The following is a 14,683-nucleotide window of genomic DNA, read 5'->3' on the forward strand; positions in this document are numbered from 1 at the left end:
GTTGAAATAGTCAAATCTAGAGGTAACAAAGGTATGGATGAGGGTTTCAGCAGCATATGTGCTGAGGCAGGGGTGGAGTCGGGCGATATTACGGAGGTGGAAGTAGGCGGTCATAGTGATAGCAGGGATATGTAGTCGGAAGCTCATCTCGGGGTCAAATACAACACCGAGGTTGTGAACAGTCTGGTTCAGCCTCAGACAGTTGTTGGAGAGGGATCGAGTTGGTGGCTAGGGAACGAAGTTTGTGGCTGGGACCAAAGACAATGATTTGCGTCTTCCCAATATTTAGTTGGAGGAGATTTCTGCTCATGCAGTACTGGATGTCGGATAAGTAGTCTGACAATTTAGAGACAGTGGAGGGGTCGAGAGAGGTGATGGTGGTGAGGTAAAGCTGGGTGACGTTAGCGTATATGTGGAGTCTGACGTGTTTTTGGATGATGTCGCCAAGGGGCAGCAGGTAGATGAAAAATAGGAGGGGGCTAAGGATAGATTCTTGGAGGACACCAGAGGTAATGGTGTGGGAGCAGGAAGAGTAGCTATTGCAGGTGATACTCTAGCTACGACTGGATAGATAAGAATGGAACCAGGCGAGTGCAGTCCCACCCAGATGAACGACAGTGATTGTGACAGATGCAATCGGTGGTGCATGAGTCATGTCACCAATCACAATATCATACTTTCCTCCTGGCCATAAACCAGGCAGGTAACAGCGCATAATGGGAAATCCAGAAAGTCCTTGTGCGGGAAGTGTGCATACAGCAGTGTGACTGATACCTTGTTTTGCAGCAGTGTGACTGATACACCCCATTATACAATCATTTTGTCCAACAGTCAGTAACATTTTTTTAACTTTAGGCTCTAATTAGTGAACATTTCAGTTTGGTAAAGTATCTGACAAGACCTTTACTCAGTTCAGTGCCTGTTGCCGTGCATGAGACACTTGACTGCCCAATAAAAGTGCCCAGGTTAATGCCCAGGAGGACAGTATGATATTGTGATTGGTGACATGACTCCTGTACCACCGATTGCATCTGTCACAATCTCTGTTTGATTTTTAAGTCTTAGACTAATTAGAAAATAAAATCCACAGCATAGGAATTGTCACCGCATAGACTTTCCCCGGAGCTGAACACATCAACGTGGCAGGAGATTACAGTGCAGGGATGAGTCAGGGAGTCTGTGTGCCTGAAAGCTCCCTGGGTTGTGATGCTGCCTATTTAATCCTGGCTCTCATGCTTGGCAGCCCCCATGCATAGTTTTGCGTCTGAACCAAAAGTAGGACAGCCTTAACTCCTTTTCCTTCCAGCCTAACTCACATTTCCCAAGCACCAGCACCTGGGAATGCTCTGTGCAAACACTAGACTGCTCTGTGTTGGTGTGCCATGTTTCACAGAGACATGAACTCTGGTAATATGGTCTGGCGGGAGAGGGCTGGGGCGCAGAGCTGCACTATTTATTTTGGACGTTGCAGTTCCAGCTGAAGACCATCAGAAATGTGTCACGTGAGATCTCTCTGGCTCTGAGTGCGTTTAACCTCCCAAAGCACCAACGGGTCATGTTACCGGAACTAAAACTGTCATTGCAACAACACTAATCACTGAATGAGGCAATAACCAAAATAAGCTTTTCAAATGATTATTCCCAGTTTCTCCCCCTCTCCTGAAGGGACTGACTTTCTGTGGAATATGCTTCCACAAAAACTGGACCCCCTCTTATACCTCATCCAAGAGCACATGGTACCTAAAAACGTGCCCAAATCATTGCAGTCGTCTTTTGTGGATCTTATAAGTATTGCTTCTTGTCTCAGCCATGTTCTTATTACATCATTCTGGAATGTTTGCATCCTGGATACTCCCAGTATTCCTCTCAACCAATTTATCTCTCATGTTAGTATCTTTTTCTCGTCAACTTTTCACATGTTCCAGCACTCAGATCCATATAATAATATGGGGATAAATCTTAATCCCACCCAAAATGGATTGGATTTTCCAGTGGGGGGGTCACCAGATGGTGATTGGGGTGAGAATCCTTGCTGCTTTTCCCTCTCCCTAGTCCAGGGGTACTGAGTCCAATTGCGGCACCTCCACTTTGCTCTGATTAAGATCGGCTATTAGACTGGGAGTCAAACCTGGGACCTTCCTTCCCATGTGGCTCAGTACCAAACCGCATGGCGCACTCACCCACTGAGCCATCTGGTAAACATTATAAAAGAGGAGGCCACTGGATAGCAGCATGCCATGCACAGACTCACCCCGGCTTCAGGCTCAGTTTAAGGGGTGGTGTCATCAGGCTCAAGGGTTAGGGAGGTCATCTGACCATGTTTATAAACCAAGGGCAGTGTGATAATTTGCTGATCAGTACAATGAAGCAATTTTACATCACATCTATTACTGCTGGCTTAATTTTGTTAACAATATTATTGGATCTCCCATGTTGTTGCTCACAATTAGTCGATGATACAATGTTTTATACGGAGTGCGAGGCATAATGTATTATCACGCTGCAAAGCTGCAGCTGTTTGTAAGCTGCTGTTACCCTTTAAGGCCACAAGGTGCCTTCCTGCGGTCAACTAGAGACTGTTCTTAGGCAGCTTGCTCCGGTTGAAGAGCTAGGATCGACCGCATTACTCCGTCTGCTGTAATTTCTACAATCCTAGGCATATACTAAGGTCAGTCAGAGATCAAGCGAAACTTGCAGGAAATAACTGGCTTTCTTTCTCTTTTTTTATAACTTGTTTTTAAGTGTGGCATAGGAATCTGCATGTGTGACACTTGAAGTGTGACAGATGCTTCTCAAAACTTTTATATAATAGACAGATCGAAACCACAATGTAAAAATTCGCTGCAACATATTTTATACATATATATGCGCTTGCTGTAGGGTGAAAGTGATCTTTGAATAATTGACAGAGCACACAAAGTGCAGGTGAGGGACGTCACTCGACCAATCTCACTCACTATTCTATAGAAACCAATAATGTCCCCATCACATTCTTCTAACCTGGGGTCTGAAACTTACAAGCAATGCACCTGCCTCTAATTGGCCTCCGCAATTTCAACAGGTGTCAGACTTAGCTCAGTGGTAGCATTCCCACCTCGGAGTCAGAAGATCGTGGGTTCAAGGCCCATTCCAGAGACTTGAGCACATAATCTAGGCTGACACTTCAGTGTATTGAGGGAGTGCTGCACTGTCAGAGGTGCCATCTTTCAGATGAGATATTAAACCGAGGCCCCTATCTGCTTTCTCAGGTGGGCATAAAAGATCCCATGGCACTATTGGAAGAAGAGATGGGGAGTTTTCCCTGGTGTCCTGGTCAATATTTATCCCTCAACCAATACCTAAAACAGATTATCTGGTCAGTATCACATTGCTGTTTGTGGGACTCTGCTGTGCGCAAATTGGCTGTCGTGTTTCCTACATTACAACGGTGACTACACTTCCAAAGTACTTCATTGGTTGTAAAGTGCTTTGGGACTTCCTGAGGTTGTGAAAGGTGCTATATAAATGCAAGTTCTTTCTTTCTTTCAATTTACAAATATGTACAGTTACTTGGAGCAGAGTCCTTAAAGGCAAAGGCCACGTAAGCAGCTAGACTTCACAACCAAGCTCCAATGCCACAAGTGGATCAGGCAGTGTCGACAATGTATGAATTCCAATCTTGAATGAGTGACTTTATTTTTGGAAACTATTTTTTTTTGTGTGTTTTTAGCATCTACATCAGTTGATGTCCCGAAAGTCATCAATGTTTTTATTCCGGAACATCCTTCACATTTCCTTCATCAACTTGGATACATCCTAGCAACGCTACTGCTCCTGGCCATTCTGATAACCATCATTTCCCTGATTACCCACCGACAGAGAAAGAGAGGTGATATCTGTCGTTTCCTTATTTTTTCTCGTTACCTATTTTATATTCGGAGTGACTGCTGCCAACGAACCAGAAGCTGCGCAGAAGCATTCTGCGCATAAATGTCAGGTCCCAAATATGAAAAAGTAAAGTTCACCACAACAGACAGAGGAGCTGATAGCGATAAGCACACTCGGCGAGAGTACAATAAAACTCTCACAAGCTGACAACATCCTAATATCACCTTCAAGTCACATTTCCTCGTTAAATCGTACTGGAAGTTTGAGCAGTTCATTCTGATGAATTAATCACACTGCTGCCACTCTCTCTTCTCGCGTTCCTTCTCCGCCCTCCCTCTCATTTTCCTCTCCAGTCGCTTTGTCTAGCGCTCCTCTATCTCTCTGCACTGTCTCTACTCTTTCTCAATGATCCTTTTCCCAGCTGATTAAACCCTAACATCCTGCGCCTGCATTTTGTTCAGCCACATGTTCAAACCACAACAGACACAGACCGAGGACCTGATAGCGATAAACACACTCCGTGAGAGTACAATAAAACTCTTACAATCTGACAACATCCTAATATCACCTTCAGGTCACATTACAGACCTTACAATACCTGAAATTTCCATCCCTCACCTTTCTCACTAATCTGTGGGAAATCCGGCGAGAACAAACAAAAAACCACTGGAACTGCGTATGCGCAACTACTTTATGCCGTTGGCAGCAGTCGTGTCCTTTTATATTTCCCTGCCTCTTTCCCCCTTTAAGACCCCTGCCCAGCGCACATGGTATAAAGGTTAATAAGGTAGGTCGGGGAAGGACCTTCTGTGCTGCTCAATCACCAGTTGCTCGGAGATGTGTGGGAAAGGTTCCTACTGCTCTCCCCTTCCTCCATTCCTGTATGGGAGCTACTGGCTTGTGCTCTCTGCCTTCCCCTGAAAAGTTGGAAGAGATCAGAGATTCACCTCATGGGCTGTGTGTGTGTGTGTGTATCAGTACACCGCACCACTGTCCTATCTTGAAAACATCAAGAACAAGAGGCCACAATCTTAAAATTAGAGCTAGGCCATTCAGGAGCAAAATTAGAAAGCACTTTTTCACACAAAGGGTAGTAGAAATCTGGAATTGTGTCCCCCAAATTGTCATGGAGGCTGGGGGACAATTGGAGCTTTCAAGATTGATTGATTTTTGTTAGGTAAGAGTTTGGATTTGAGGTACAGATAAGTCATGATCTAATTGAATGGCAGAGAGCAGGCTTGAGAGGCTGAATGGCCTCCTCCTGTTTCTATGTTCCTAAACTCTGGATAGTTTGGCTCAAAATGCGCTTTGTCACACAGACACACTGAACAGGCAACAGCTGTGGGATGCATGTCTGCTCTTTGAATTCTAGTGGCACAAAACTGTGTTTTCCTTTTTTCAGGTCTTCAGTACAATGTGAAGACGTCACAACCGTAAGTTTTGACTCATCGTTCGCTCTCTTCTCGCTACCAGCACAAACAAACTGTACACTTATCACATGACCTGAGCAGCTAACCAGAGAAACTCAGCTTTCAGGTCAAAGGCCTCTGGATAGAGGTCTGCAGCCATGTACTGCAGGGATCTCAACCATGGTGTTTGCAGTTCTTAACATCCCCTTTGCATCCTGGGCGGGACATCTTGTGGTGAGGGAAAACCAAATACTGAAGCTGCAAGCATCTCAGCCTGCAGCAAACATGTTCCTTTCCTGGAGAACTCAAGGATTCTGGCTGCAGAGGTTGCACCCTGCCGGGTGAGGAACCTGTGTGGTGGAACGTTTTTTTATATGCATTTGTGGGATGTGGACGTCGCTGGCAAGGCCAGCATTTATTGCCCAACCCTAGTTGCCTGAGTAAGGGGTCTTCTTACACACAAGACATTGCATTGGATGACACTATGGTTCAACCTGGGAGTGCACTCAATCTGCTCCTGTGTCAGTTTCATTCACCTTCTTATTCTGGACTCCCAAGCACCAATCTGGCTCCCAGTCTCCTGCACCCCTCTCTCAGTCTCCCACTCTCCTGTTCCCCTCTCTCAGTCTCCCACTCTCCTGTTCCCCTCTCTCAGGCTCCCACTCTCCTGTTCCCCTCTCTTAGTCTCCCACTCTCCTGTTCCCCTCTCTCAGTCTCCCACTCTCCTGTTCCCCTCTCTCAGGCTCCCACTCTCCTGTTCCCCTCTCTCAGGCTCCCACTCTCCTGTTCCCCTCTCTCAGTCTCCCACTCTCCTGTTCCCCTCTCTCAGTCTCCCACTCTCCTGTTCCCCTCTCTCAGTCTCCCACTCTCCTGTTCCCCTCTCTCAGGCTCCCACTCTCCTGTTCCCCTCTCTCAGACTCCCACTCTCGTGTTCCCCTCTCTCAGTCTCCCACTCTCCTGTTCCCCTCTCAGTCTCCCACTCTCCTGTTCCCCTCTCTCAGGCTCCCACTCTCCTGTTCCCCTCTCTCAGTCTCCCACTCTCCTGTTCCCCTCTCTCAGTCTCCCACTCTCCTGTTCCCCTCTCTCAGTCTCCCACTCTCCTGTTCCCCTCTCTCAGGCTCCCACTCTCCTGTTCCCCTCTCTCAGGCTCCCACTCTCCTGTTCCCCTCTCTCAGTCTCCCACTCTCCTGTTCCCCTCTCTCAGGCTCCCACTCTCCTGTTCCCCTCTCTCAGGCTCCCACTCTCCTGTTCCCCTCTCTCAGTCTCCCACTCTCCTGTTCCCCTCTCTCAGGCTCCCACTCTCCTGCATCCCTCTTTCTGGCTCCCAGTCTCCTTCACCCCTCTCTCAGGCGCCCAGCCTCCTGCTCCCCTCTCTCAGGCTCCTGATCTCCTACTCCTTCTCTCAAGCTCCCACTCTTCAGCTCCCCTCTCTCAGGCTCCCAGCCTCCTGCTCCCCTCTGTCATGCTTCCCCTCTCTCAGTCTCCTGATCTTCTGCTCCCCTCTCTCAGTCTCCCACTCTCCTGTTCCCCTCTCTCAGGCGCCCACTCTCCTGCATCCCTCTTTCTGGCTCCCAGTCTCCTTCACCCCTCTCTCAGGTGCCCAGTCTCCTGCACCCCTCTCTCAGGCTCCCAGTCTCCTGCACCCCTCTCTCAGACTTCCTGTCTCCTCCTTCCCTGTCCCAGGCTCCCACTCTCCTGCTCCCCTCTCTCAGGTTCCCAGTCATTAAAAAGCTAGTATCAGTAATGGTGACCATGAAACTACCAGATTGTCGTAAAAACCCATCTGGTTCACTAATTAGGGAAGGAAATCTTCCATCCTTACCCGGTCTGGCCTATATGTGACTCCAGACTCACAACAATGTGGTGACTCTTAACTGCCCTCTGAGGTTCAAAAAGGCAGCTCACCACCACCTTCTCAAGGGCAATTAGGGATGGGCAATAAATGCCGGCCTTGCTGGTGACGCCCACATTCCATGAACGAATATTTTTTTTAAAGTCTCCTACTCCCCACTCTCGGACTCCACCTCTCCTGCTCCCCTCTCTTGAGCTCCCACTCTCCTGCTCCGCTCTCTAGGGCTCCCAGTCTCCTGCTCCCCTCTCTCAGGCTCCCAGTCTCCTATTCTCCTCTCTCAGGCTCCTGATCTCCTACTCCTTCTCTCAAGCTCCCACTCTTCAGCTCCCCTCTCTCAGGCTCCCAGTCTCCTGCTCCCCTCTGTCATGCTTCCCCTCTCTCAGTCTCCTGATCTTCTGCTCCCCTCTCTTAGGCTCCCCCTCTCCTGCTCCCCTCTCTCAGACTCCTGATGTCCTGCTTCCCTCTCTCAGACTCCCACTCTCCTGCTCCCCACTCTCAGGCCCCCAGTCACCTATTCCCCTCTCTCAGGCTCCTGATGTTCTGCTCCTTCTCTCTGGTCTTGATGTTCTGCTTCCTGTCTGTGTACAATATTAGTGCTGCTTGAAACAGTGCATGTTAAAATCTGCTCTCTGGGGAGCTTTGTTTACAGAATGGGCAGCTTACAGGGAATGTAAGAATGTTCAGTGTTTTTCCCTGGTGGTTTATTTTACATTCATGTTCCTTTATATATAGGCATATATACGGTAGTAAATAATTTTTCTTTAACTTTATACAGATAGCGGTCTATACTAGAACAAGGGCTGAATTGTAAAGCAAATTCCAAAGAAACCAGAAATAAATACAAATAAGCACTTTTCTCAGGAGCTTCATTGACTGCTAAAGGTCACTGTCTCAATCTGTGCTCTCTCCTCAAATCAACAGGAGAACAGGAGTTACCCTCAACGATTTTGTGGTTGACACAACTGACCTGAGACCAAACAAAAATGAGGAAATAAAACTGGGTATGTGTGACATCGGTAAGATTTGCTGCCTGAACAGTACACTCAAAGTGCACATTCACTGCCTTTGCTCATCCAGCCCTGGTCCCGATCTCCTGCTCCTTGTCCTTACAAAGATACGGAAATGGCGGACAGGAAAAGACCAGCTGGTCCATCGAACCTGCCCCACACAGTCGTGATGCCTTAAGCATCATGATTCACTACAACCCCCCATGCCCAGCGGCCCCGTAATCTTCTGGGAGAGGCAGAAAAACTGATATAAAACCCAAGGCCAATTTAGGCAACGTGGGTGGTGGGGGAAACAAGAAAACTCCTCTCCAACCCGCTGAGCTGATCAAAACTAGTCCAGGAGCCCACACTGACCATGCTTTATATTGACTAGCGTTCCACCCACCTTTCAAATGCCATGATCTCTGAAGATACACAATGAATCAGCACTTACTGCACAAGCCAGAAAACCAATGAAGAAGTAACAAGGAGCAAAACAGTCGTATCACATGCACTCCTCGCACTGTGGAGGAGAGAATACGAGTTTGAGCCATGCATGTATCACTTACATTGTGCCCATTACAGATACCTGTGATTTTTCTCTCCCCCTGTTCTGAAGCCACTGACTTATGCTGAGGAATGTGTTCCATGGATATCAGTACCTCACCCAAATGGCCATCCTTCATGTGTGAACCGAGCCAAAGTGTACCAGTTGGAGACTGTGCTATAAACATCTTCATAGTTCTATGGGCTATGGGGAGAGAGTGGGGCAGTGTGATTAAATACTTATTGCTCGAGTAAAGATCCAGCACAGACACGACGGATCAAATAGCCTCTTATTCTGTTAACTTATATGATTTAGTGACATTTGGCTGCAAGGGGCAGGATACCCAAACCCAACTTGTCCTCACCCAACATCCAAACACCTGCACTTTCCACCACCAGACAGTGATCAGGATCAGGAACTGTGGCTAATTCCCCCTCCCACCAGCCCAAGATGACTCAGACAATTGATAGCACCCTAACCCCAGCCCAGGCTGAGATCAGCTAACAGCAGAGATTGAACATGGGACCTTCATAGTTTGAATGGCTCAGTGCTCCAACAGGTGGTGCATTTACAGACTGAGCTGCCAGGAGAGGTGGACACACTGATACACTTCAGCAAAACTATTATTCTCAATCATTGGACTGGTTTTCACTTAAATATCTCTGACACAGTCCCAGTATTCAGACCCCTACTAATTAACTTGTTTATGCAACATGGTAGCCAGGAATTATATCATCAGATTATACCGACAGGAGCATTATCCTGTCCTGTATCACTGAAAGCCTGTCTGTGTGTGACACTTGCCTAAGGGTGAAGATATATCACTGACCAGGTGGGAAGGCGACTTTCTGCAGCAGTCACGAGTTTAGAGGCAGGAGACGGGATGGGCTGGGTGGGAGGGGAGGGCGTCTGGGAGGGAGAGGGTGAGAGGGTTTGGGAGGGGGAGGGCGACTGGGTGGGAGGGCGAGGGCGGCTGTGTGGGAGAGCGAGGGCAGCTGGCCTGTACGATTGTGCTTGTTGCAGAGTGAGAATAATGCAGTTCTTATTTTTAGCAGACTACAAGAACAACATACTAAAGGAGAAGGCTGCAATGTCCATAGAGAAGGTGGAGCTGCTCAGGGAGATCCCCCCAAAGAACTTAGATAGAGGTATGCTGGGGCTTAAATCCCTCGATCCTTCTAGTGTTTTCATTTTTCTCACTTTTCGAAATATTCTCGTTATAGACTCCACCCTTTCACCTCCTACAATCAGCAATCCTACTGCTACCTTGCAATAATCAGCCAGGAGCTCAGTGATGGGACATGAGTCAGTGTCTGTGACTTCTCCCCCACCCCCCTTGACTGCAACTGGGATCTGTGTCTGTGATTCCCCCACAGGGTGATGGGATGAAGGTCTGTGCCTGTGATTGCCCCACACAGTGATGGGATGTGGATCTGTGCCTGCAATTCCCCCACACAATGATGGGAGCGGGGGGGGGTCTGTGATTCCCCCACACCGTGATGGGTTGTGAGTCTGCGTCTGTGATTCTCCAACACTGATAGGATGGGGGTCTGTGTCCGTGATTACTCCACAGTGATGGGACGGGGGTCTATGTCTGTGATTCCCCCACAGTGAAGAGTTGTGAGTTTGTGTCTGTGATTCCCCCACACGATGATGGGATGTATGTCTGTATCTATTCCCACACAAGGGGCAGGATTTTCATTGTGCCGTGGAGTCGGGATAAGAGGCGTGCGGGGGGGTTAAAATCCCGAAATCAGGGGTCCCGACCCCATCCCGCACCCAAACCCACCTCCATGCCAGTTTCAAAGGAGGCGGGTACCCGCCCCACACTGGGACCCGCCTACCCGAGGCGGGAAGGGATTAGTGCCAATTAACTGCCTGTTAACAGGTAGTTAACAGGCAGTTTTTAGCCTAATCCCTATTTTTAAGGTTGAAGTGTGGGATTCCCGACGGCTCCAAACCACGCCAAGTTAGAGGAGGCGGGCCGTCGGGTTGAAGGACTTGGAGGGGTCGAGATGTCGGTGTTCAGGTGAGTGATGTATGCATGAGTGCAAAGGTAAGTGTGTTTGGTGTGTCTAAAGTGATTAAAGAATTGTAAATTACCTTTTCTTACCTTTTCAGCCTTCCTTCCTTTAGGTCCCGGGAGTCCCTCATCTCACCGGCACAGAAAGCAGAATGGCTGCGAACTGTCGAAAGTGACAGCCTGCAGCTTTCTGTGCAGGAGAGATTTCTAACTGAGTCTGTGGAGAAGGACTCAGGTTAGAAGTAAGACTGTCAGTGTTTGACAGCTTCAAACAGCTGTGAAACACTGATATTTCATCTGTCAAAATCTCTTGACAGATAAAATTTCAGTCTGTGACGTCACCTGTTGCTGGTTGGCCCTTAATTGGCCTGCTGAGCCCGCTGGGCGGGCTCAACAAGGTCAATCAAGTTAAAATCGCATGATTGGCCGCAACTCGATGGAGGCGGAACTACAACCCCGAAAGTTGTAGTCCCGCTTCCTACCCAACTCCTGAGTTAAATTCCTGCCCAATGACTTGACATGCGTCAATGTCTGTGATTCCCACACACAGCGACGGGACATGGGTCTGTGTCTGTGATTCCCACACACAGCGATGGGACATGGTCTATGTCTGTGATTCCCACACAGTGACGGGATGCAGCCCGTGCCTGTGATTTCTCCATGGGGTGATTTCAGTCATGTCACTGTGGGTAGTCGATAAGTTGAGGCTGGGCGTTTGTCCATAGGAAGAGTGAACTACCTCCCCTATAATTCTATTACAGGAAACTTTGTGCTATCCAGCACCGACGGGACCGAGCTGTTGCCGTCCCATCAAAACTGCCGGACAAGCCAGCGCTAATGTTGAAACCTACGGAGATTTTGAGCTCCATATCTGGCAACAAACCCTTAGCAACAGCTTCTAAACAGTTGGCTGTACCTTGCAAGCGTCTCTGTAGCTTAGCAACAGCTTCAGCGAGACCTTGCAGAGCCTGACTGGTGAAAAAAAAGCAACGAAAAGAAAAAAAACCTAACGAAACGGCTCCTGATTTTTGCCGGTGGCTCGAGCATTCCGGACAGTTAACCTCCGGGTAAACCAAAGTTTCCTGTAAATGGTTCCATTTTAATGGGCTCTTTTCACTTGCTGAATGGATGCTGGGCTAACCCTGTTTCCTGATAACATTTGGTGCCTTCATGTGGAGAGAAAGACGAGGAGAGGGTTGCAGCCCTGAATCCCAGCTCATCAACATCGACATTGGTCAGTCAATAACTGGAGGCCGAGAGACTCATACAGCAAGCCTGCTCAATGCCACAGGTGAAGGAAGGAGGGCTGCTCCCAAATGTCCCCCTGATAATTAAACCTGACAATTATCAAACGCCTCTTGTACCAATTTAAACACGCGTCTGTACTAATTCCTCTTGATTTACTTCCTCAGATTTTGAGAAGAAATATTGGAAATAAAGAGAATGATGCTGCTGGCTGGATCCAGAAGCTGATCAGTGAAGGGTCTATATGAGAAAATCAGTTGCCTTTTATCAATATCCTTCCTAATACAGCGCTTAATTAAAGTATACATATCAATGGTACTGTCACGAACATATCACGAAACTGTGCGGTAAATTTTGCAGAACCACAACCTGGGACTGCCTTACTGGGAACCTTTCATTCATCTGACACTTCTGCCATTCCAGGCCTGCAATGGTTTTACTTGATGAGGGAGACAGGCACTGGTAACAATCAGCTTCAATATTGTTGGTCAGAAGGGAAACGATGGATTTCCTGGCTGGCTGTAACTGTCCACGCTATGATGTTAGCTGGGGGGAGGGTAGAAGATCGCAAGGGTAAGTGCTGCTCCTTTCAAAATAGTTGGCTGTGGTGTTACTTGAATTGGAGGAATGATCACCGTAACCCAATGATACACAGTGTGTAACTCGGGGGCTGCAAGTTCAATGCACTAACTCAGCACAGTTACTTTCCAGCTCTGACCAGTTAAAAGACCAAGCAACTTGGCAGCTTACAGTTAACATCAGTGTGGATCTCTAGTCCTGTAGTCTGTCTATCCCTCCATCTCCAATTCATCAGTCTGTCTCTCCCACCATCTCCAATTTCTACAATCTGTCTCTCCCTCCATCTCCAATCCTTCAGTCTATTGATCCCTCCATCCCCTCAGCGTGTCTATCCCTCCATCTCCAATCCCTCAGTGTCTATCCCTCCATCTCCAATCCCTCAGCCTGTCTTTGTCTGCATCTTCAATCCCTCAATATGTCTATCACCAATCCCTCAATGTGTCTATCCTTCCATCTTGTCCCTCAGTGTTTGTCCCTCCATTTCCAATCCCTCAGTGTGTCTATCCTTCTATCTTGTCCCTCAGTGTGTTTGTCCCTCTATCTCCAGTCCCTCAGTGTGTCTATCCTTCCATCTTGTCCCTCAGTGTGTTTGTCCCTCTATCTCCAGTCCCTCAGTGCGTCTATCCTTCCATCTTGTCCCTCAGTGTGTTTGTCCCTCTATCTCCAATCCCTCAGTGTGTCTGTCCTTCCATCTTGTCCCTCAGTGTGTTTGTCCCTCTATCTCCAATCCCTCAGTGTGTCTATCCTTCCATCTTGTCCCTCAGTGTGTTTGTCCCTCTATCTCCAGTCCCTCAGTGTGTCTATCCTTCCATCTTGTCCCTCAGTGTGTTTGTCCCTCTATCTCCAGTCCCTCAGTGTGTCTATCCTTACATCTTCAGTTTCACAGACTTTATCTCTCATCTCATCCCTCAGTGTATCCCTCCATCTCCAATCCCTCAGTGTGTCACTCCGTCCATCTCCAATCCCTGTGTGTCTATCCCTCCATCTTCAGTCTCTGAGAGCTTCTTTCTTACTGATCAGCTCCTCGTCTCTATCAAAGGCGAATTTTCTTTTCTTTCATAGATTCATTTTCTTTGGTTAGAATTCAAGTAATAAGTCTTAGGAAATGAAAAGTTCCACTCAATATGTAGTGAATAATTTCTAAAATGTGCTGCAAAACAGTTACCTCCCCCAAGGTAATCCGAAACTGCGACAATTTTGATAACTGACACAAAAACACAATATTATTCTAAACAATGACATTTATACAAGATTATCAGTGTGTGACAATTATTCAATGTATTTGTCTTATTTTATAAAACGCTGCCATTTCAAAAACCACATTGCCATATTTTTGGAACCTGCTCAGTCCATACAATTACTGAGACAGCATTGTTTCCAGGGGTTTCACCCTGCATTTCCATCTCTCACTCGATTTTCTTTGCATGTGATTGTATCTGTCACATCATATAAAAGACTCGTTGCTGGCCTGCGATCAGTGGGGTTCAGCCTGGGATCAGCATCGCTGGCCTGGGATCAGCCTGGGATAACTGTCGCTGGCCTGGGATCAGTGCTAATGCCTGGGATCAGCCTGGGGTAACTGTCGCTGGCCTGGGATCGGTGGTGATGAGCCTGGGATCAGCATCACTGGCTTAGGATCAGCATCACTGGCTTGGGATCAGCAGTGGGCCCTACATTCGTACACGGTGTGCAGCTTCAACTGCAACATAAATGATGATACAAGATAGAAGGAGAGAGACTGGGTGAATATTCCCAGTGCAAGTATAACCACGGCCAGTGCCGTACAAATAAAACACTGCTCTTTCATTCTTTTTTTTATTGTAGGCACCCAATGTTTTTTTTACAAGGAAAATTAATGGGTTGAATTGGTCTCTCCTGTATATTAATGACTTTACAAAAGAAAAACAGCTTTACTAAATCAGATAGCATTGTTGCAAATATATTCTTCAGATTGTCTTTTGTCTAACTGAGGTCAAGGCAGGACAGCACCAAGATCAAGACGAGTTGGAGAGAAGATCAGCGACATGAGAAAGAGGTCAGCTGATGGCAAGCTTGGGTTTTAGTTGACTGAGGACTGTAGGAGGAAGGCAAAAGTGAGAGGTGAAGAGTTCCATAGTATGAGGGCCTAGGAAAAATGAGTTAGAGTAGGAGATGGTGCGATGGGTCTTGATTTCA

The 14,683-nt window shown here is 47.5% G+C and overlaps 1 protein-coding gene across 6 annotated transcripts in view; it reads left to right on the forward strand.

Moving 5' to 3' along the window:
• LOC147100671 (matrix remodeling-associated protein 8-like) overlaps window positions 1-13,348 on the forward strand; it is a 110,122-nt gene extending 96,774 nt beyond the window's left edge. For 3 of the 6 annotated variants that reach the window (XM_085967165.1, XM_085967166.1, XM_085967164.1), the window contains 5 exons: window positions 3,710-3,868; window positions 5,270-5,300; window positions 8,050-8,144; window positions 9,714-9,809; window positions 12,097-13,348. In XM_085967165.1, coding sequence (XP_085823291.1) covers window positions 3,710-3,868; window positions 5,270-5,300; window positions 8,050-8,144; window positions 9,714-9,809; window positions 12,097-12,122 — 407 coding nt within the window. In that variant the 3' untranslated portion in view covers window positions 12,123-13,348. The remainder of the gene's footprint in view (window positions 1-3,709; window positions 3,869-5,269; window positions 5,301-8,049; window positions 8,145-9,713; window positions 9,810-12,096) is intronic. The other 3 variants (XM_085967167.1, XM_085967168.1, XM_085967169.1) reach the window with 3 other exon arrangements.
• The last annotated feature ends 1,335 nt before the right edge of the window (window positions 13,349-14,683 follow it).

Source organism: Somniosus microcephalus, chromosome 25 (genome assembly GCF_052327205.1).
Source record: "Somniosus microcephalus isolate GS21.2 chromosome 25, FLI_Smic_1.0, whole genome shotgun sequence".
NCBI classification, from domain to species: domain Eukaryota; kingdom Metazoa; phylum Chordata; class Chondrichthyes; order Squaliformes; family Somniosidae; genus Somniosus; species Somniosus microcephalus.